This window comes from Cervus canadensis, chromosome 2 (genome assembly GCF_019320065.1).
Source record: "Cervus canadensis isolate Bull #8, Minnesota chromosome 2, ASM1932006v1, whole genome shotgun sequence".
NCBI classification, from domain to species: Eukaryota; Metazoa; Chordata; class Mammalia; order Artiodactyla; family Cervidae; genus Cervus; species Cervus canadensis.
This window is the reverse complement of record NC_057387.1, coordinates 1860421-1883671: the sequence shown is the minus strand read 5'-3', so window position 1 is coordinate 1883671 and position 23251 is coordinate 1860421. Positions and strand designations below refer to the sequence as shown.

The following is a 23251-nucleotide window of genomic DNA, read 5'->3' as shown; positions in this document are numbered from 1 at the left end:
GGCTAGAGGAACTGTGTGCCTGACTGATCCCAGGAATGGGTGATGAAGGTGGTAAGAATGTGTGCTAAACCGGCATCTGTGCCTGGTAGAGAGGCGGGCCTTACCAAATCTGGTTTTGAACAATGATAACACCTATAGCTTAAAGAATTACTTAAATCTCTAAAGGAAAAATAAGCTTTATTCTAAGCCTGAAATTACCTGGTTTCTAATTGCCTTTTTCCTCTCTGAAGCAGTTATTTTTCTGAATGATGCCTGACAATAAGCACTCATGATTTCTTAAGAACCTAATTATAAAAGATGCACTGCATTCAGGATCCCAAAATGGAGCTAGAGCTGGAGGCAGTGTTTGGTGGAACTGAAATATTTGAATCAGAGAGTCTATCTTGAAAAATCCTAAGTATCAATGACTCTACCTGCCTGCCGTGCCCCTAGCCTCATCTCTCCACTGTATAAAATGATACTTGAGGAAAACTGGCATGGAAAGCAGACCTTAAGAGTGTAGGCCCAAAACTTGGGAGTCCTCTGGTGTCCTCTGGTCCCACCAGAATGGTGAGTAGGGATTTAGGCCAGGTCCTATAGAGGAGTGAGGAATTCTCTTTGGAGATCCACTGCTACACGGATTTCAGTGGGAACCTGCCCTTGTAATGAGCAGCAGGGCATGTTCAAGACGTCTAGGTGTCTCTCCATCTATGGAGCACATGAAATGTAATACACACTTAGCACTGAGGCTCAAGATATAGTATGGATCCACTATACACACTTAGGTATCAGTTCAAGTTCTTAGAAATCCTAAAAATTCTTGAGTTATCCAAAACTCTAAATGACTTTTCAGAGTTGTGCCAAGAACTGAAACTAAGCTATTTATTTTTTTGTCTTAATCTATGTATCACAAAAGGAAGCGATGACACACCTTAATTGGAACCTGTTTTTTATCTTTCTGATACATTCTTTTGAAAAGTTTCTGCTAAGATCTCATAAAGCAAGGCTCTTCATATTTCTGAAGGCAGTATTCGTTATGTAAGTTTTCCCCCAAAAGATTTATTTGTTGCATTTAAAATACAAAAACAAATGCACAGATCCAGATATTGAACCACACATACTTATCTACACATATATTATTTAGACCTACTTAAACCCATCTGTATATTCTAGTGTATCTACCTATAACATCTCTTGAATAAAAAAAGCAACATATCTTTTAAGAAACAAACTTGGTTATTAGTAACACTGCCATTTGGAAGGATATTTCACAAGAACAGGAGAATTAACCAAGTATAAATCCAGTATGTTTACCTGAACTTCTTAAAGACGTCTATAGGAACAGATGAACCTACCAATCAAAGTCTTTGGGCCTAACAACTCTAAAAGAAAGGAATTATGAGAAGATATTTTTATAAAGTTAATTACATCCTAAGAGATTATTCTCATTTGGTTTTTAAAGAAGAGACTTTATCTTATCGAACAGCATAATATTTCTAAGTCTTATTTTCTATGATATTGTAATAGGCAACTGTATCTGTTAAAACTGGTCACAAAAAAAAAGTATACTAAACTGATGACTAACAAAGATAACCAACTTTTAACACTTTGTTTAAAGCAGTTTAAGAAAAAACAGTTCTTCAGGAGAAAAGCAGAGATTTTAGACTTGCCAGATACAGAATACATGATGTCTCTGAACAAACAGACATCCTCCTGATTGTGGAGACAAAATTATAACAGCTTCTTTGTTCTAGAATGTCACCTACCTCACATGAAGACCATAGGATACTAGGGCTCAGATGCCCAAACATCGCTATTCCAGGCACAGAACTTTCTCAGTGCCTAGTCCCATAATTGGGAACACACACACATACACAAGAGAGATATGGGTCATTATCAAAATCAGATTTATATTAATGGCGTCACAGTAGCAACACAAAATGTACTGTCTCATTTCCATAGGAAAGATTATATGTACACTATACACTTAAGTCTTGAAATGTGAATCCCCAAAACATTCAATTCAATAATCAATGAGGTTGCTGAGGGTCCCACACCATCAAATCCTAATTCAGCAGAACAAAAGCCCCTCCTTGGCTGCCAAGCGCTGGCGATGGACTTTGTCTTGCTGCAGCTCTTCGTGATTTGGATGCCAGAGTTTCATAATGATCCTTTCAATGTTGAGAGCATATACGGTATGGGTAGGAATGACTTCCCTGTGTACCTGGGATAAAAACATCAGCATGTCTCCAATTATACTTCAGTACACAGAAAATGAAAGTAAGGTTTATATCAACAAAGCACTCATACACAAGACACAAACCTGTTAACTTAATAAAACCCAAAACATAACAAAAAAACAAGGAAATAACAAGGCTCTGAAGGAGAAATAAGGGAACAAGGAGTTTTTTTTTCTCCTTTCACCGGAAAGGTGAGAAATGGGGGAGGTAAGTTAGGAAGGATTCCTGAGAGCAGGATTTGAAAATAAGGCTAGTATTAATAACAAACAATAACTTTAATAGCAATAAAAACTGAAAAACAAGTCAAGAAATGGGAAAGCTAGTGAATATTATCTTTGTAGACTTGAAGAAACTTTGAACCTATCCATAAATCGAGATAAACCTTAAGGTGCCAAGAGTTACCTGCAAAGCTTCAAAAAGGTCGTACATGTTCACTGGAGGCAGAGACGCGGGCAGTGTGTCCCCAGAACACGCCAGCAGGAGGGCCGCCTGCTGCTCAGCATCATCAGGGGGCGGGTGGGACGCTGGGTTCTGACCGGCACAAGGAGCAGAGAAGGCTGGAGGGCTGGAAACGAAATGTGCCAGAAACAGTCCCAGTAAGAAAGAGGAAAACCACTGAACAACCAGGACAGGGACAGTCTGCTAGAAAACTTCTTATAATATATATCTCAAAATGAACCAGAAATCCAATTATTTTTCAGCCAGTGTTATACATGAATAACCTACAATTTTCATTTTTAAAGGCAGCCCATCTCTGGGGCTTCAAATAAAATGCAGTGCAACTGCACTTACCCCCCTCCCTCCACAAGTGTCAAAATATTTGTTAAATCAGGATACAGAGTCAAAATTGTTTCCTGCCCTTAAGGGGCTTCTAGGTAGAAGAAAATAATAGACCCTAATTAAAGGAAAATGAAATTGCAAACTGACCTGGAGAGGAAACTAAGACAACAGGATGAAAAAATAACAAGCGAGGAAAGAAGATAAAGCACAAAAGAAGCGACAGGCAAAACTAGGGGGGTAGAGAAAACGCATCCAAATTTTGCCAAGTTCCCCAAATAGAACCCAGATATGACTGGGAAGACAAGCATGATTTTCGTATCATTATACAGTAGGAGATAAGCTCTGCCACTCTGGAGGACACACAGGTCAAACAGCGAGGACGGAACTCGGAGGAAAGCACAAGTGGGCTGTGAGCGTGGGTTTCGGCGCCAGCCAAAGGCAGCCCTGATGGAGAACAGGTGGCCAAGAATGAAGCAGGAGCCTTAGGGACAGGCTGGCAGGGAGAGAGGGTGGCCGGAGGCCTGGCAGGCTCAGACACTGCTCCAGCACTCACCCAACACAAGGGGCTGTTTCTCCCTCAAGACGAATGACTCGCAAAGGAGAACAAATAATCCACAACAGATACACGTGAATGAGGCTGAGAACATAAACCTTCACCTCTGGCCGTCTGAAACAGTGAACCCAGTCTAAGCCGCTGCTCTTCAAACAGCCTCGTGAGCTGAGTCGAGGTCTGCAGAGCCATGAACCAAGCACAGTGCAGGCCCCCTGCGGCGTCAGCACCGTCTGCCCCGGCTCCCTGCCCGCTGTCCCGCCTCACATCCCACCACGATCACGCCACCTGCCTTCCCTGCCAGCTACTTCTTCCCCATCACCACTCCAGCCAGCCTTCCCAATCACACTTTTTTCTACCTCTCTTCTCCCTGAAAAGAGACAACAAAGGGAAGGTGATCCAGGTCATCTCAGAGGGATGTTTCAGGACAGCATAGAGGTCCTGGGAGCCCACAGTAGAGTGCAGAGAGGTTCCAGAGATCGGAGCTGAAAGACCAGATCTGCACAACAGGATGCCAAGAGCAACCGATGACACCCAGCCCAGGCCACCATCTTGAGCTCCAGCAACAAACGCCAGATGAGGACCTGGAGAAACGCCCACCACACCTCCTCCCACCATCAAGAAGCCCAACCTTGACCTAACAATCACAGGCCACATTTCCGAGTGACACTGGCCCACTCCCACCACCAGGAGGTGCGGCCCCAGGAGTCCTCAAGATGCACCGCCCTGAGATAGTGGGGCTCACGTTAAACCACACGCCGCAGCCAAACTCTACAACTTCACTTCTGATCTATAGAGCACCAAAAGAATTCACCAGTTATGCAAGGAAGCAACTTGAGAAAATAAAACTAGTGCTCTCAGACATACCCTAGACTCACAGAAACTCAACAACCAATTATTTAACGGTGGTCTATTACATAAGAGTAGCGTAACCAGCGGAGAAGGCAATGGCACCCCACTCCAGTCCTCTTGCCTGGAGAATCCCATGGACGGGGGAGCCTGGTGGGCTGCAGTCCATGGGGTCACATGAGTCGGACACGACTGAGCGACTTCACTTTCACTTTTCACTTTCATGCATTGGAGGAGGAAATGGCAACCCACTCCAGTGTTCTTGCCTGGAGAATCCCAGGGATGGCAGACCCTGGTGGGCTGCCGTCTATGGGGTCGCACAGAATCGGACACGACTGAAACGACTTAGCAGCAGCAGCAGCGTAGCCAACTAGAAAGGATGGATGCAAAAATCACAAGAAACTTCACATACCTTTCTATTAAGCTGTTATAAGCTACTACACTATTCTTCAGGTATGGCTGTGGAGTCACATTACTACCAAAGGCATATTTAAAATGACCATCACGTAATCGGTAAGCTTTCCTTCTTGACACAACTGATGTCAGTATATCTTTAAGGTGATTCTGTAAAAACAAGAAAAAAAAAAAAAGAAAAATAGCATGAACTCCTCTTAAAAGCAAACCATAAAACTCCCATTGACCAAACAATGTTTATTGGGACTGAGTGAATGGAGATGTGAGAAAGGCAAGCAAGTGCTGAAGCCAAACGAATGCTCCCTAAAAAGCCACAGGCCACACCAGAGTGGGCGAGTCTAGCAGGGAGTGAAGGGAGAGGCACGTTTTTATCCAGTTCTACTTAAGACGAGCTTGCTCTTCGGAAATTTATTAAAATCTTTGTACCTCTAAATTGGCTCCTCTCTCTCAAAAATGATTTTCAGATAGCTTTAAATATAAGTACAAAAACAAGTAATTTTTTAAAGTAGCAAACTACCTTGAAGCTTGTTTGAAAATGGTACAAAATGTTTTAAGATCAGGAATATGTTGGTTATAGTGCCCAATCTACTAAAATCCTTGCATATATAGAACCCTGGCTCTCTCAAAAGCCACATAAAAGACAGATATATACAGGAAATAAATAGATATTAGGTATTTAACATCTCTTCACCTTTGTGAAGCCTAAGAGACGGTTAGAGACTGTCTGTGAGAACAGACTAGTCCCAGACTACCATTATTGACAGCAGAGCCAGGGGGCACGGCATTCCAACTATACCAATAAGACCATCTCATGTCAGGACACCATGGTACCCTTTGTAACTTAAAACTTCATGAGATAGCTATTATAATCTGAGGTACAGGCTAGGAAAGAGAGGCCCAGAGAATCGAAAGGAAAGACCCAACGTCACCTGTCAGTACCTGTGTAGACCCCAGTGGAAGTTTTGTCTAGTAACTGAATGAGTAAAATTAATGAACGGAAGAGTGTGCTGAGACAGAATCCCACGGTTCAGACACCACACCTAGTAATGCTCTTCAAATGCTGTACCACAGCAAAATCAAGTTATTTTAATCTTTAGGATTCTCAATCTCAATTTTTTGCTTAAAAACTCTCCCAGTGTTGACAAGTTAAACATCAAAAGTGTTATGCCACCAGTAACGTTTCTGAAAAGCTTAGTCTGTTAACTGAAAGCAACTGTTTGGATTGTGATGTTTCTCCCCTCAAGAGGAAACAATTTCAGCAAGGCAATTCTGAAATCAGAGTTACATTTTAGTTCTTTTCTTGCAGTACTAACTCTGAATAACACACACAAGCCGCACATTCAATCTATAGGAGTGTTTTTGACACCAGCAAACCAACCTCCACCGCGTAGACCACAGCTGAGACAGCCTCCTCGGTAACATTGTCCAGCCCGTGTTCGTAAGCAGTCACTATCATTCTCCCTTCAAGCTGACCCCGAGTAGGAAGCATCATTGTGTGGGAACAAAGTTTCAAGTCATCGTCATCCTGGGGATCCTTTGCCACAAACTGCTGGGCTCCTGAGAGGGGATTTTGAGGCTGGAATCTATGCTATAGGTAAGAAAACTTTTCACAATTATTCATTACATGACAAGTAATAAAGACACAAACAAAAGTAACCAATGAATTGGACCTGAGATCCTACAAATTAATGCCATCAAAACTAAACCACAAGAGTTTAAAAAAAAGTAACTCATGCACAAACAATCACAGATTCACAACCATTACATATTAATAATGAAGACATGAGTTTAGGGAAATAGTAGTAGTATGCATAGTAGTTTATTCTATTTAATTAATTCCTTAGTAATCACAGAATATATGGCTCTGTGCTAAAAATAACAAATGGGGAGAAAGAGAAGATATAAAACTACTTTCAAACAAGTCAAAACATTTAAAGTACACTTGTAAGTGAGCAGATTCTAAAAGCAGAAAGATACAGTGAATGTTTCAGAAAATTGGTAATTTCTGTTACCAACGTAACAGATCTAATAACAAATATTCCAAGATAATGTAGGTAGTATAACTCTTCAGTTACATTATATTCCACTAACAATTCTCAACACAGAATCTTTTTAAGACAGTCATTAGTTTTTTAAAAAATAGCCTTTCCCAATCTTTTCCACTTATATAACCCCAGCCTTGCTCTGGGAGATACTGATAGCACGTTTATATTCTCCACCATCAGTAGGAGATATGCCCCTGTAGCTTTAGCTTAAGTCCAGCTCACTAGATTTTGTAGGAAATATGGCTTCTCCTATTTGAAGTCTGTATTATAAAAGCAACTTGCTTTTCCATTTTTCAAGTATAAAACTGTTTTATATCAAACATGCTTTTTTAAAGCAAGTACGCCTTTCTGGAGATGCTGACGCCCTCCAGATCGAATATTATTGATATAAAACATAGAGCAAAAATTAGAAGTAAATACATGCTTGTTGATGTTAATCAGTAAAGTACCCAATCAAATCTATAAGAGGGATACTTTTGGGAAACTTTGTTCCCTGGATATAAACCTGAAAAAGCAAGTTATTCTAAAATGTTTACAAATTTCATAGTCCAATGCCTTCAAGACTTCTCTGAGGATCCCCAGAAGGCTCAAGGTTTACCAGGGCATCACCAAGATCCTGCTGGAGGCCTCTAGACCTCCTGGACCCTTGGAACAGAAGTCTTCAATCTGAGTAACATTATTCATTCCCAAAGATATTTTAGAGGGAAAAGAACACAGGCATAGTTCTTGAATCACTGAAAAATCATTATATACTAATGAAAACATATTAATAATTATGCAATAACAAACTAGAAGTATAAAAATTCAGACACTTTGGTAAAGAGGGTTTCAAAGATTGAGTCCCAATTTCAAATTCAATAACATCTTTTCCTCCCCAAATAACATCTTTTTCTCTTCACCTTTTTTCAACTTTCCTACCAGAATTGTAATATTCATTAAAAAACTAAAGCCAGTTCCATCACAACAGTTCTTAAATCAGTCATTACCAAGATCTACTGAAGAACCACCTACATCAAATTTCTGACGAACAGAAGAAAGCTTTTTCTTTCCCTTTGGTTTTCCAGGTTTGGCTGCAGAACCCCCTGTCCAGGGTAAAGATCCAGCACCCTCTATGAGACAGAAAAATAACAATCATAAGAGAAAAGAATGACAACTGATAACTGTTAAGTTTGTTTTCACTTTGGGTTAAAGAAGTATGAGATGCTCAAATGATGGAAATAAACAATAAATGCTTAAATTCAGATCTCTTTCTGCTTCTCTAAACAAGACTTCAAATTCTCTCAAATCACTTTTTTTTTCTAGTTGTAACCAAAATTGCTCTTTTAGGAAGACAAATTTGTTTCTCACGTTTTTAATTGTCTATGGGGTGCTTGTCTGCTTAATAGTAGCAGTAATATTATAAAAGCAGGACAGAATTTTCTAGTTCAAGATAGCAAACTAAGCACATGTATGTGTCTCCTCTCTCTTTCAAGATCCTACTAAAAACAACAGTAGAAAAAAGTAAATGGCACATCCACAACAGAGATTAAAAGGAAAATGAGTGGCAGACCAAGATGAGATCTCACCAAATTCCAAGGATAGGCTAAAAAGGAGCCAACTTACAAAGTGGACACATGGGAGCTATGACCTAAGCTAGGCAAGCCTGGCAAATAGGTGGAACTCAGTTAACCGGACTAGTAGACATCCATAAAGAATCTGAATTTGTAGGTGAGTCCAGTGGAAAGCAGGAGGGACAGTACAGCTAAAAACAAGATTAATGGAGTATCTATATTGAAAAGTCATCTATACAAATGTCTTCCCTCACGTCCAGGACTGAGCTCAGTACAACACAAAAAAAGATGGGTCCCCTGATCAAAAGTTAAGAATTTCAAGACAACCGGAGCACAGCAGTAAATCAATGCAGGCCCTTCCGAGTCCACACAGCCAGACCCGCCCGCTCACTCCCGTGCGTAGTGAGGTGCATGTGACAGGCGAAAGGCCAGGGGAATGGAGAACCCTTCTCTAGTCAAAATAAAACAAGATGTCCTGGCTTTACTCAGGTAGCTGGTATGGGTGCTGGCACCCTCGAGCACAGCCCCACTCTAACAGCTGTTAGACAGGCCTCCTGACACTCTAAAGGGCAACCTCCAGGCAGTTTTATGCTTCATTCTTAAATACAAATTATCAGACATTTGATAGTAACCTGTAACATGGTAAGAAAGACCAAGCTAAACAAACAAAAAAACCAAAGTTACACATACACTTGAAAAAAATATCTCAAAGAATACTTTTAAGAAAAAAGACAATGCACATAAAGTGTCTAGGACCCAGCTGTTAGTAGTCAACAAATAATATTATTAAAACCATCTTTCCTGCCTGGCTTAGAGAAATAGTAAGCAATTTGACCACAATTATTAACACACAAAAAAATTATACTTCTATATTATACTTTTAGTGGAAATCATCTCCAACAAATATTTTGTTTTAAGGAAAGATATTTTGGATGTTTGATGGAGAAATAATCTCTTAAATTCCAATGTATCTTCATTTATTTTTAAACAACCAACAACAAACATTCAAGAGTATCAAAGGCTTTAATTAAAATCAGCCACCTATACTAGTATCACTTCATATTTTATTGGCATTTATTTTTAAGAGAAATTTTACATGTTCTTTCACCTGCTTTTTTTATATCCATGTGGGGTAGATATTACTGTCTCATGGAAGCTAACAACATTCAATAATTAAATACATCACCTAATATAAGCTAGTGACAAAACTTAAACTTGAACCCAAGTCTCCTAACTTCTATCAACCAAAGTTTTTAATTCCAGTCATCCCACTGAATCTTTTGGGTGTCTGGCACTTCAGAATATATCTACCTAAAAAGTAAGATCCGTCCTCACAAAATGTTCGCTTTTCTGATCAAATTAAATTTTAAACAATAGAGTGGATTATCTTTATGATCTAAGAGGCAAAAGTCCACTTCTATTTAAATTAAACATCAGACACAGTGTAGAATGTGCAGCAAGGGGTGTGATGAGGGGTGGAGAGCAGCCTCCCTGCTCTGACACCAATCTCCATAAACAAACACTCTTTACCACTCTTCCCACCAACGGTAACTTCTCTTGAGTGTGAAGAACAGGCCTTTAAGATATCTTATCTGAATTCTCGATCTTACAACAGAGCTTAGCAGAGGGAGATGATACAAAATACTAGCCATTTCTAGATAAAAGGCGTTTCCCTGGTGGCTCAGATGGTAAAGCGCCTGTCTGCAATGCAGGAGATCTGGGTTCGATCCCCGGGTGGGGGGAACCCTGGAGAAGGAAATGGCAGCCACTCTAGCAGTCTTGCCTGGAAAATCCCATGGACGGAGGAGCCCAGTAGGCTACTACTATCCAGGGGGTCGCAAGGGGTCAGACACGACCGAGTGACTCCACTTTCCCTAGACAAACATGGGCTTTTAATAAATGACCATTAGAATCACCACAGGCCCTTTAAAAGAAACAACAAAAACCAACAGTACCTGAAAATACAAGGGCCCAGGATAAGCTTTACCATGAGGCAAATTTCTAATGTATTTATTTGGTTTTGACTAACTGATTAAAATAAGATTGAAAGAGGTGACTTGTACCACTTAAACCTCCAAAAAACTAGGGGCAAAAAATCATTCTGTCATACTCATTTTCTTAGGTTGAAGTGACAGACTTGGCTTCCATGCACTTCCCTACTTCGCTGCTATTCTCTACCTTTGTTCTCCACGATAGTTTGCCAAACACAGGCTGAAGCACTTAACAGGTGCTAACATCTCATTGAATTAAGAATAGGAAAATCCAAGTTCTCAACATATGCTGTGGTTTCTCCTCCGCCTGGTTCATCCTCCTCTGGTAAATCCATCCTCTGGTAAACCTCTTCTAACCACCAAATTGCCCTCTCTTCACTCTCCTCAGCTTCTTCCTCCTGACTAACTAGTCGCCTCCTCACCTCTGGTTTACTTAAGTAATGGAAACCCAGTAAAGCCCAAAAGTCAATGTAAGGACAGTGAAATTACCTGCTTTAAAAAGGTCCTATAAAAGAATCAGCACTTTATAATAAAATGTGTCTTCTAAGCAGTTCAAAGAACATTTCATTTGCAAACACGTCTGTTAAAGGCAGCCAGAGCCTAGTAATAAGCCCAGAGTTTGTGGCTTTGCTGACTGACATCCCTAGAGGTTATTTCCACTCCCTTACCTGGTGTAGACACCAAAATCTGACAACGCGTGAGAATAGCCAGGAGGAAATCGTTGTGAGAATGGACTGAAAAAGGGAAGATTGTCACAAGTCAAGTACACAATATTTACAACATAAGGAACCCACTGTTTTAGTCTAGTTTTTAAAGACTTTGGATATCCCCTACTCTGCCATTCTTTACATTTACTTTTAAATATCCACATTACTTAAATGACCTTACATACTACTAAAACCAAAAAAAAAATTTTAACTTAATTTATTGCAGATCTGGGAAAACTTCGGAACCATAAAATAACTCCCCAGATTATTTTACCATTATCCTGTGTGAGAAGTCTATGAGCTTCAAGGTCAAACTCTTCTTTGCTGATCTTCTGCTTGAACCACAACTTTAAGTTAGCCCAGTATCTGCAGAGGCAGAAGCAATATTAAGAACCTCAGGTTTTGCTTCTTCCCCAAGTTCACCTTATCTCCCTCAACTCCCAGGGAAAGAAGGAAATTTTGCATTCCTTAATGTTATGGACCGAGTTGTGTTTCCCCCCAAATTCATATGTTGAATCCCTAACCCCTAGTACCACAGAACGCGACAGGGCCTTCAAAGAGGTAATTATGTAACCTGCTTATTTAACTTATATGCAGAGTATATCATGAGAAATGCTGGACTGGATGAAGCAGAAGCTGGAATCAAAATTACCAGGAGAAATATCAATAACCTCAGATATGCAGATGACACCACCCTTATGGCAGAAAGTGAAGAAGAACTAAAGAGCCTCTTGATGAAAGAGAAAGAGAAGACTGAAAAACTTGGCTTAAAGCTCAACATTCAAAAAACTAAGATCATGGCATCCAGTCCCATCAATTCATGGCAAACAGATAGGGAAACATTGGAAACAGTGACAGATTTTATTTTGGGGGGCTCCGAAATCACTGCAAATAGTGCCTGCAGCCATGAAATTAAAAGACGCTTGCTCCTTGGTAAAAAAGCTATGACCAACCTAGACAGCATATTAAAAAGAAGAGACATTACTTTGTCAACAAAGTTCCGTCTAGTCAAGGCCATGGTTTTTCCAGTGGTCATGTATGGATGTGAAAGTTGGACTATAAACAAAGCTGAGTGCCGAAGAATTGATGCTTCTGAACTGTGGTGTTGAAGAATACTCTTGAGAGTCCCTTGGACAGCAAGGAGATCCAACCAGTCTATCCTAAAGGAGATCAGTCCTGAATATTCACTGGAAGGACTGATGTTGAAGCTGAAACTCCAATACTTTAGCCACCTGATGCAAAGAGCTGACTTATTGGAAAAGACTGTGATGCTGGGAAAGATTGAAGGCAGGAGGAGAAGGGGACGACAGAGGATGAGATGGTTGGATGGCATCACCAACTCAATGGACATGAGTTTGAGTAAGCTCTGGGAGTTGGTGATGGGACAGGGAAGCCTGGCGTGCTGCAGTCCATGGGGTCACAAAGAGTCAGACATGACACTGAACTGAACTGGAGGCATCAGGGTAGGCCCTAACCCAATGAGACTGGTATCCTTATAAGAAGGGATTAGGATACAGACAAGAGACAGCAGGCAACAGCCAATGGGAGAGGCCTCAGAAAACAACAACCCTGCTCACACCCTGATGTCAGACTTCTAGACTCTGGAATGGTGAGAAAATAACTCAGTTGTTTAAGCTACGGAGGAGCCAGAATACCATCAGAAGAGGAAAGTCCTCCCTAAAAGGGACTGAGCGGTAGTCACAGAGTCTGACCTATAAGTCAGCCAGCTAAAAACCACAGCTATACCTTTCCTTTCTAAAGGACCTACTCCCCAGAAAAATACACTTAAAATTATTTTAAATATTATTAAAGTTGTCAAATATTGCATATTTGAAAGCTGCTGAGAGTAGATCTTAACAACTTACTGCCCAAAGACGTATCAATAAGTCTTTTGTTAACCTGAATATTATTGACCAGAGTGTTTCAATATTCACTTACATAACAAATTGATGGTCATGGGTGTTAGTTTCTACAAAATCCCCCAGTCAATAATGTATTAAAAGTTCTCATCACAAGAGAAAAATAATTTTTTAACTATGTATGATGAGAGACGTGAACTAGACTTCTTGTGGTGCCACACTGAAATATACACACAAATCCTGAATCATTAATATTGTACCCCTGAGACTAACGAAAAGTTGTCTGTCATTTTACCTCAATTTTGAGAAAGCTTTATATTTTAAAGTTTGTTGTGTTTTATAGATTGAGGAGTGTACATTAATACGGACGCTGGGTGACCTTTTCCCTCAACTGAACTCAAATTTTACTCCATCTGGTTGAACAGGCTTCTAAAATAACTTGCTACAAAGAAAAATACCTAAGCATAAGAGAATCTTAGTGGTTTTTTAGAAGTGAAAAACAACCACTAATCATAAAAATTACTAGTTAACTGGTAGAAGAAAAGGATTCAATCTTTTATACCTTAACAACATTATTAAAAATAGGAGTAAAATACTTGATTTTTCACATCCACACCCCTTGTTTTAATGCTTAAGCAAGCTACTCCTCATTCATGAAGCAGGACTAGTTAATTACTTAGTACATGTTTTACAGTAACTTTCAATTCACGATTAGCTACTTTGTAATGCTCATTTGAGTTTCTAACAACAAAACAGAGTCCTAAACAAGGCAGTTTAATGCTCTCACTGCCATTATACCCATGGCAGTTTCTCCTGCTGTCCTATACACAGATCAGCTTAAGTCTGGATAACTATATATATGTAATTGTTTGAGTTCCTGTACTCCCCACCCCAACCCCGCTGGGGAAAATGCGTAACTTTAATGGAGACTTAAAGTTTCCCAAGACCCATTTCATTCAACAGCAAAACAAGTTTAGTTCTAGAACCTGGCACAACATTTCACCTGAGTCAAATTCATTAACCAATAATACCTTCCCAATAGCAAACACTTACATGATTCCCCTGCCTTTTTAAAGACAAGAACAATTTAAAAGTGAAATAAAGTACCACAGAAAAGCAAAAGTCTTTTCCTATCCCATACAACAAAAGAGGAGAGTAACATGAGAAAAACTTCATTGTTTAAAAACCCTGTGTTCCTATTTTCAAGAAAGGATAGCTTCAAATACTTCATACTTGAAGTGAAGACAAGACTCTGCCAACCTGATGCTATCTATCTTTCCAAACTTTATAGCCCAAATAGCCAGCACTGGCTATCAAGTTGAAGACTCACTTCCCAATCCTGGTCCCTGTATTAACTCGTTGTATAGCCATGGACAACTGATTGTTTTCCTTAAAAATAAGAAAAACAAAGTAAGCCAGCCTCTATGTAGGTGAGGATAATGGGTGATGAGTATAAATGAATCAGACTAGGAAGCACTGCAGATACCTGGGGAAAATTAAATAACGTATGGCTAAATCATCCCAAAAACTAAGCACTCATTTGAACCCGACACTCTACTGAGTACTATACAAAGTGAGTAAGCTAGCAAAGCTCATGTCTTTCCAGAAGCTGACAAGCGCAGACAGCATGGCATAAAGAACATGAGGACAACAGCATCAACTAGGAAACAACTCATGCATGAGGTCCTTACATACCTGACGTATTTTATCCATGAACAAGAACCGCATTCAAATGGTCAGGCTGTACAAACCAAGAAAAACTACTCAAGCAGGATATGTGAGAAAATATTGTAGGACAGACTGCTCAACCAAGAAGCACTTTTTAAGGAGCAGAGGGAAAAAAAGACAATGGAAAACATTAATAGAGAACAACACTATACCACTAACTCTTCCTTGCACAAAGGTATATTTTGATTGCATTCTTAATGGAGATTCAGCTACAGATGCACCAAATTTAGCTTTGGCATCTGTATTTGACAAAACATCTGATAGCCAGCATTGACCTTTAAAGACCAAATAGGAAGCACTAACTTCAACATTTCTGGTGACCTGTGTGAGAAGGGGGGGATCACAGAGGGCATCATTGCATCTAATCAGTCAATTATACACACAAGCCAAGTTTACTGTAGCATGAAAACATTCACTTTCAAATATTTGTAAGCATCATAAATATAAGAGTGACAAGTCTATCGTGCTTAAAAAGTGTAAAGTTTAGCAGTCAGTATTACAAAAATAAGCTACAGTAATTAATGATGGTAAAGGCTGTCAATTTTACTCATTAAAATAATTAAGAATTTTTAATTAAGTAAGCAAGGAAGGAGAAAGTCAACATGCATATTAAACTATAACTTCAGGTAAAAATATTTTATCTTTGGGAGTCAATTAATGTTTATAAAAAATTAAATAATTATGCCCAAAATAACAGATTATTAAATTTTAATTCCAGTGTGTCTAGTTTGATTTATTACTGTTCCTAATACTAAAATAATCTTTAAAAATTATATTTTGTTTTTTTGTTTTTTTATTTATTTATTTTTTTTTTTTTGTCATACATTGATATGAATCAGCCATAGATTTACACTTATTCCCCATCCCGATCCCCCCTCCCACCTCCCTCTCCACCTGATTCCTCTGGGTCTTCCCAGTGCACCAGGCCCGAGCACTTGTCTCATGCATCCCACCTGGGCTGGTGATCTGTTTCACCATAGATAGTATACATGCTGTTCTTTTGAAATATCCCACCCTCACATTCTCCCACAGAGTTCAAAAGTCTGTTCTGTATTTCTGTGTCTCTTTTTCTGTTTTGCATATAGGGTTATCGTTACCATCTTTCTAAATTCCATATATATGTGTTAGTATGCTGTAATGTTCTTTATCTTTCTGGCTTACTTCACTCTGTATAAGGGGCTCCAGTTTCATCCATCTCATTAGGACTGATTCAAATGAATTCTTTTTAACGGCTGAGTAATATTCCATGGTGTATATGTACCACAGCTTCCTTATCCATTCATCTGCTGATGGGCATCTAGGTTGCTTCCATGTCCTGGCTATTATAAACAGTGCTGCGATGAACATTGGGGTGCACGTGTCTCTTTCAGATCTGGTTTCCTCAGTGTGTATGCCCAGAAGTGGGATTGCTGGGTCATATGGCAGTCCTATTTCCAGTTTTTTAAGAAATCTCCACACTGTTTTCCATAGCGGCTGTACTAGTTTGCATTCCCACCAACAGTGTAAGAGGGTTCCCTTTTCTCCACACCCTCTCCAGCATTTATTGCTTGTAGATTTCTGGATAGCAGCCATCCTGACTGGCATGTAATGGTACCTCATTGTGGTTTGATTTGCATTTCTCTAATAATGAGTGATGTTGAGCATCTTTTCATGTGTTTGTTAGCCATCTGTATGTCTTCTTTGGAGAAATGTCTGTTTAGTTCTCTGGCCCATTTTTTGATTGGGTCATTTATTTTTCTGGAATTGAGCTTCAAGAGTTGCTTGTATATTTTTGAGATTAATCCTTTGTCTGTTTCTTCATTTGCTATTATTTTCTCCCAATCTGAGGGCTGTCTTTTCACCTTACTTACTTTTTAATTATTCCATTTAGTCCATCGGTGTTCCAAGAAGTCTTACATGGGAATTCTGTATATCTTGGTAAGACACAAAGTAGACTGCCACATCAAAATTTCACAAGAAGGAAAAACCAAAACTCATGTATGACATCCAAGTTAAGTAACTTCAATTCAGTTATAATAAAAAAATAAAAAGATGAGAAGGAGAGAGAGTGGAGAAAAAGAAAGTATCCCCCAAACACCTTGCACCTTTAAAAACATTTCAAAGCGAGTGTCTACTGAGTACTGCAAAACGTATAGAATATTACAAAAATCATCTAGCAGCAATAACACAGGCATTATAATCTTAAAACGCTTAAAATTTGCTTCTAATATTTTAGAAAAATAAACATGTAATCAAACTGTGTTGAAAATTTCCAAATTTGTCCTTGTACTTCGGAGGGTTCCTTCTGTGTCTCTGGCTTTGTCTGAGTTACTGATTTTAAACTCAGCCATTTCGACGATTCTGACCCGATTATGTACTCGATCCCCTGCTATAACCTGGGTGAAAGTCTGTCTGGGAGCTTCTGGGATCCTTTGCAACCCCCCGGTAAGGTTTCAGAGCGAGAAATCAGACACGAGGGCCCCAATACTGCCATGACTTTTGAAGAGTTAAGATCTCTGTCCTCTCATCTATGAAACAAGAGAGATAACTGTACCTACCTCACATCTCTGTTGCGAGGATTAGATGAGATAGGACATCTAGAGCGCTTAAGAGGTGTTCAATGAACGTTCGCTACTGCTATCTTCACTATAACTGCAGCAGTGTTCAGTGACTATTTCACCGGAGGGTCTGTCTGCCTTCCGAAATTGCTTTCCATGTCTTACCCACAGTTCCTGCACCACACCTGAGCTCAATAAGCCTCCGCTTCCACGAAGCCCCCCGGGAGCGGGCCACCTAGAGACGAGCCGGCTCGGGGTAGGCCGCTGCTCAGCCACGCGCGTCCCGCACTCCGCGCCCTGGCCGCACCCGCCCAACAGGCCCTTGGGCGTGAAGGCGTGGAGTACGCCTAGCTCGCCCCACCCAGGACAGAGCCCCGGGGGAAGGCGCCCGCCCGGGTCCCGAGCAAACCGGGGAGGGCGGCCCATCCAGCCGGGTGAGTCGGGGCTGCCCGCCGGCCCCCGCCGGCAAAACCCACAGCCCCACAGCCAACGACGCGAGAGGCGCACAGGCCCAGCGGCCGCGTGGACTCACTCCACGGTGGGCGGGCAGCCAGAGGCCGGGGGAGCGCCCGCGCAGAGACGCGGAGGCTGCGTCTGGGGAGTTCTTACTGTTTCACGTTGTCCCCCAGGGCCTCGCTCAAGTTCTTCTTCGCCGCCTCCAGCTCGCTCACAAAGGTCGCCATTGCTCCCCACGTATCAGCCCGACCTCAGACGTCTCGGCCACAGCGACCGGCAACCGAAAAAACAACTCCACGAAGGCTTCGGCTCCGGCGACGCGGTCTACTCCCGTCTGCCCCGCCCCCAGGAGCGCGGAAGACCGGTGTTTGGTTTTCAGCTCCGCGCGCCTGCCCGGAGAGAAAGTGCTGAGCCGAGCCCGGCGTTTCCGCGGCCTCCAGCCCCCGCCCCTCGCGTCACAAGCCCCGCCTGCCTCGCGCTCAACCGTCCCGCCGCCGCCCGGCTGCAGCGTCGCCTGCCGGGCTGGCGCCTCCGGGGCCTCTCGCTCTTACGGCTGCTCAAATATCTAATTCGGTCTTTTTACCTGGATGAGTATCTCCTCCCTCCAAGTCTAAAAGTAAATGATGTTGATTTTATTCTCTTTCGTTGCCTTATTTTTTTGCCGACCACTCATTTCATTGTCTTGTTAATTTTCTGCCTTCTCCAACTGACCTGTAAGTTCGTGAGGACAGGATTTCTGTTTCATTCACTGCTGTTTCCCCTAATTCCTAGGGCAGTACCTGATACATAGTGGGCTCTCAATAAATATTTGATAAGTGAATGAAATAATGAGGACAAGTAGGGAAAATACACAGAAGGATAAAAGAAAAAAATGTTACCACCCCCAGACAAACTCTTTCACCCTTCCCGTAATTTATAATCATACCCTATCTTCAACTGTGCGTCTTGGTAGGGTTTTCGTTATATTTACTTAATATAATAATATATATGTTTTCCTCTTAATCACATCGTCTTTATAATCGTCATTTTATTGACAGCATATTAAATACCCTACAGGAGAAAGGCACACAATAACTTGTTTCCCAGTTGTTAGACTATTTCCATTTTTTCTTTTAAAAACAATATTGTAATAAACTTTATGCATAAAGCTTTCCCTCATTTAGGATTATTACTTTAAAACAGAGTCCCATAAATAGAATTACTGGGTTAAATGATAGGAGTATTTAAAAGAGTCTTGGTGCATATTGTCAAATTGCCTCTCCCAAGTTTGAAATAATCCTAAGTGGCTTTTAAATCTTGTGTAATTTCTCCACGGAGGTTCCTTAAAGTTTCTTCATTCCTTCAGCAAGTATACAGTGAGTTTCTGTTGTGCATCTGGCACTCTTTTGGGTGCTGGGGATACAAAGATGAACTGGACACTCCCCCTAACTTGGCATTAAATTTTCTTATGACCTGGATTCAGCCTCCCTGTCTGCCTCACACACCCACAGGCCTGTCTTCATCACCCCTTAGTATCTACTTCACATTCTAGTTATTTGACTTTCTATAACAAACCCTATGTTTCAGTCCCTTTATATCTCCCCTCTGCTAGTTTTGAGACCTATGATTGGCTACCTACGTTTTTTACAGTCAGGTTCAAGTATTAAAGGGCCCCTTCAGCAGAACTAGGAAGGGGCACAGATGTTTGGGTATATCTGTCAAGAACAGTCCCTGGCTGTGTGGTTATCCCATCTACCTGTCCACTAACAAAATGACTCATCTCTTGGAATCGATACTTAAAAACATGCATACCTCTACACATCTAGCTCAGTTAAATAGTCCATCCTCTCTCCTCATTTTACACACCTATTAGCATTAATTTCGGTATAGTTATTCAGGTAAATGTCCATTCAAACTGTAGTGTTAGACAATATAACAAACCAAAGACATCTGACCAAAACACGTACTTAATAGAAATGAATACAAAAACCATTTGTAATTTGATAGTTTACCTTAAATAAATTTTCAATCTTTTAGTTAAAAGAAAAACACGTGTATCAAGGCATATATATGGAATCTAGGAAAATGGTACAGATGAAGCTATCTGCAGGGCAGGATAGAGTCACAGATGTAGAGAATGGACATGTGGACACAGTGCGGGACGGGGAGAGGAGGATAAATTGGGAGAGTACCAATAACGTGAGCACTACCATGTATAAAACAGATAGCTACTGCGAGGCTGCATACCGCACAGAGAGCTCAGCTCAGTGCTCTGTGATGACCCAAAGGGGTGGGATTGGGGTGGGGGGTGGGAGGGAAGCCGAGGAGGGAGGGTCTGTATGCACACAGATAGCTGATTCGTGTTGTGCAGCAGAAACTAAACAGTCATACTCCAATAAAGTTTTTTTTTTTTTAATTATAGCAATACTAGTAAAAAAAAAAATGCATACCATATACAGACAACTATTAAATGGCAGGGCTTCCTTGATAGCTCAGTTGGTAAAGAATCCACCTGCATTGCAGGAGACCCCGGTTCCACCCCTGGGTCAGAAGATCTGCTGAAGAATAGGCTACCCACTCCAGTGTTCTTTGGTTTTCCTTGTGGCTCAGCTGGTAAAGAATCAGCCTGCAATGTGGGAGACCTGGGTTCAATCCCTGGGTTGGGAAGATCCCCTGGAGAAGGGAAAGGCTACCCACTCCAGTATTCTGGCCTGGAGAATTCCATGGACACAATCCAAGAGTCGAACACAACCGAGCGACTTTCACTTTCACTTTTCTTTCATTAAATGGCAGAAAACGAAAAACTAAAGAACCTCTTGATGAAAGTGAAAGAGGAGAGTGAAAAAGTTGGTTTAAAACTCAACATTCAGAAAACTAAGATCATGGCATCTGCTCCCATCACTTCACGGACATCAGTTTGAGCAAACTCAGGAAAATAGTGAAGCACAGGAAAGCCTGGCGTGCTTCAGTCCCTGGAGTTGCAAACAGTTGGACATGACTTAGCAACTACAACAACAACCTCTTTATTCTCAGCTCAGTTCAGTCGCTCAGTCGTGTCTGACTCTTTTCGACCCCATTGAACTGCAGCAAGCCAGGCTTCCCTATCCATCACCAACTCCCAGAGTCCACCCAAACCCATGTCCATTGAGTCAGTGATGCCATCCAACCATCTCATCCTCTATCGTCCCCTTCTCCTCCTGCCCTCAGGGTCTGCCCTCCTCCCAGCATCAGGGTCTTTTCCAATGAGTCAGTCCTTCTCATCAGGTGGCCAAAGTATTGGAGTTTCAGCTTCAACATCAGTCCTTCCAATGAACACCCAGGACTGATCTCCTTTAGGATGCACTGGTTGGATCTCCTTGCAGTCCAAGGGACTCTCATGTCAATGTATGGCAAAAACCACTACAATATTGTAAAGTAATTAGCCTCCAACTAATAAAAATAAGTGGGGGAAAAAAAAGTCTTCTCCGAAACCACAGTTCAAAAGCATCAATTCTTTGGCACTCAGCTTGCTTTATTGTCCAACTCTCACATCCATACATGACCACTGGAAAAACCATTGCCTTGATTAGATGGACCTTTGTTGGCAAAGTAATGTCTCTGCTTTTTCATATGCTGTGTAGGTTGGTCATGACTTTCCTTCCAAGGAGCAAGTGTCTTTTAATTTCATGGCTGCAGTCACCATCTGCAGCGATTTTGGAGCCGAGAAAAATAAAGGCTGCTGGGAGCCAGGGCTTCCTCCAAAGCAAGGAGCTCTATCTTGCATATCTTTTGTTAGCTTTATGCCTAATTTCTTTAAAAGTTGTTGATACTCTTGTAAAGATACCTTTTGTGCCTGTTACTTTTTTCCTTTATTATGTTTGAAATCCTCCGTCCATGGGATTTTCCAGGCAAAAATACTGAAGTGGGTTGCCATTTCCTTCTCTAAGTAACACTGCTAAACTCTTGTTAAATCTAATTGTTTATCTGCAGGTTCTAATAGTTTCCTTAGATGTCCTGTGTAGACAATCACATTGTCTGCAGATAGGGGAAACATTTTTTTCTTTCTAATCCTTAGGCTTCTCATTTCATTTTCTTGGTTTTGTTAAATTGGCTAGACTATCACTAGCAAATAGAACTTTCTACAATGATGGATACGTTCAATAGCTGGGTTGTCCAATATGGTAGCCACATATGGCTGTTTAGCACTTGAAATATGGCTAATGAGACTCAGTTAAATTTGAATTTGAAAAACCACCTGTAGCTCTTGACGGCCATATGGAACAGCTCAAGACCAGATCCTCTAACAGAGTAATGGTAGCTTCCCTGGTAGCTCAGTGGTGAAGAATTGGCCTGCCAATGCAGGAGACACAGATTCAATCCCTGGGTTGCGAAGATCCCCTGGAGAAAAAATGGCAACCCACTCCAGTATTTTTGCTGGGAAAATCCCATGGACAAAGAAGTCTGGTGGTCTACAGTCCACGGGGTTGCAACAGGGTTGCACATGACATAGCGACTAAACAGCAACAACAAATAGCGCTACTAGTGGCCATCTTGGCCTTGCACCTGGGTTTCATGGCACTCCTCACATTTCACCAGTAAGTGTGATATTTGCTGTACACTTAGAAAAATACCCTCTACTCCTAGTTTGCTGAAAGCTTTACCATGATTATCATTGAATGTATAAATGCATTTCTGCATCTATTCAGGGAATTGTTTTGTGTTTCTCTTTTAACTTTTCATGTGGTGAATTAAACTCAGATTTTTATCTGATACTAAAGCACTCTTGTATCTCTGGGATAAACCCTCCTTGATTGTGATGCATTTTTAAAATGTACTGCTGTATTTGAGAATATTTTCTTTAGGATTTTTGCACCTATGGTCATAAGTAATATCAATCTAAAACTTTTGAGTACTGTCTTTGGATATGAATATTGCATCATGACATGAACTGGGAGTCTTCCTACTGTTTCTAGTCCCTGAAATAATGTTTAAAAAGGGGAGTGAGGCTTCTTTGTTCTTTGCAAGTTTGAGAAAATTCCTTGTGAAACTCTCTGAACCTGCTCTGGTGGAGAAGAGGGCAGGTTTTTTAAATTTCAAATTTAATTCAATGGTTTTTAGGGTCAGAATGGGCTCCTTTAGATAGATGGGTACCCTGTTGCTTAACATCACCCCCCTTCTTTGCATATCTGCAGACACAGGATACACTGTTACTGTTTTCCTGACAGTTTAAAGAACATCCCCCACGTCTGACCCTGGCTCAGCTGTAAGAGCCTCCCGCGCTGTCACCCAGCTCCCAAGGGCAGCTGGAGAGAAGCCGAGGCCCGGCGTCCACGCCCCTTGATTTTAGATCCCACCTCCGGGAGGAAACAGGTGTAGGGGGACTGTCACATGGCTTTGGATAGAGGAATCTTTCTGCAGGCCAGGCAGTGCCTCCACAGCGACGGTCTCTGAGAAGCCACGGCTTCACAGCTGGTCCGGACCCAGAGCTGCCTCCGTAGCAGGGCAGCCGGCCCGCCAGAGAAGAGACAGCCCTGGGCACGCTGCACTGCCTGGCCTGGCTGATGTCTGCTCCGCCGCCACCAGAGGGTGATGATGCTGCAGCTGACGG

The 23251-nt window shown here is 41.3% G+C and overlaps 1 protein-coding gene across 1 annotated transcript; it reads right to left on the bottom strand.

Annotated features, from left to right (window-relative positions):
• Nucleotides 1-911: 911 nt before the first annotated feature.
• Nucleotides 912-17975, bottom strand: TADA1 (transcriptional adaptor 1). Its single transcript, XM_043450368.1, has 8 exons — nt 17839-17975; nt 11380-11471; nt 11067-11132; nt 7869-7966; nt 6191-6400; nt 4811-4962; nt 2622-2784; nt 912-2203 (listed from the first exon to the last, which is right to left on the bottom strand). The coding sequence occupies exons 1-8, from the start codon at nt 17910-17912 to the stop codon at nt 2051-2053; spliced, it is 1008 nt and encodes a 335-aa protein (XP_043306303.1). The 5' UTR covers nt 17913-17975; the 3' UTR covers nt 912-2050.
• Between the last annotated feature and the right edge of the window lie 5276 nt (nt 17976-23251).

Excerpts from the sequence above, each read along its gene's own strand:
- TADA1 (XM_043450368.1), bottom strand. The coding sequence starts at position 17,912 with ATGGCGACCTTTGTGAGCGAGCTGGAGGCGGCGAAGAAGAACTTGAGC. Across the intron at positions 4,963-6,190 it reads CTGTGGTCTACGCGGTGGAG|AATCACCTTAAAGATATACT; the intron begins GTTGGTTTGCTG and ends TTGTTTTTACAG. Across the intron at positions 2,204-2,621 it reads ACCTTTTTGAAGCTTTGCAG|GTACACAGGGAAGTCATTCC; the intron begins GTAACTCTTGGC and ends TTTTTATCCCAG.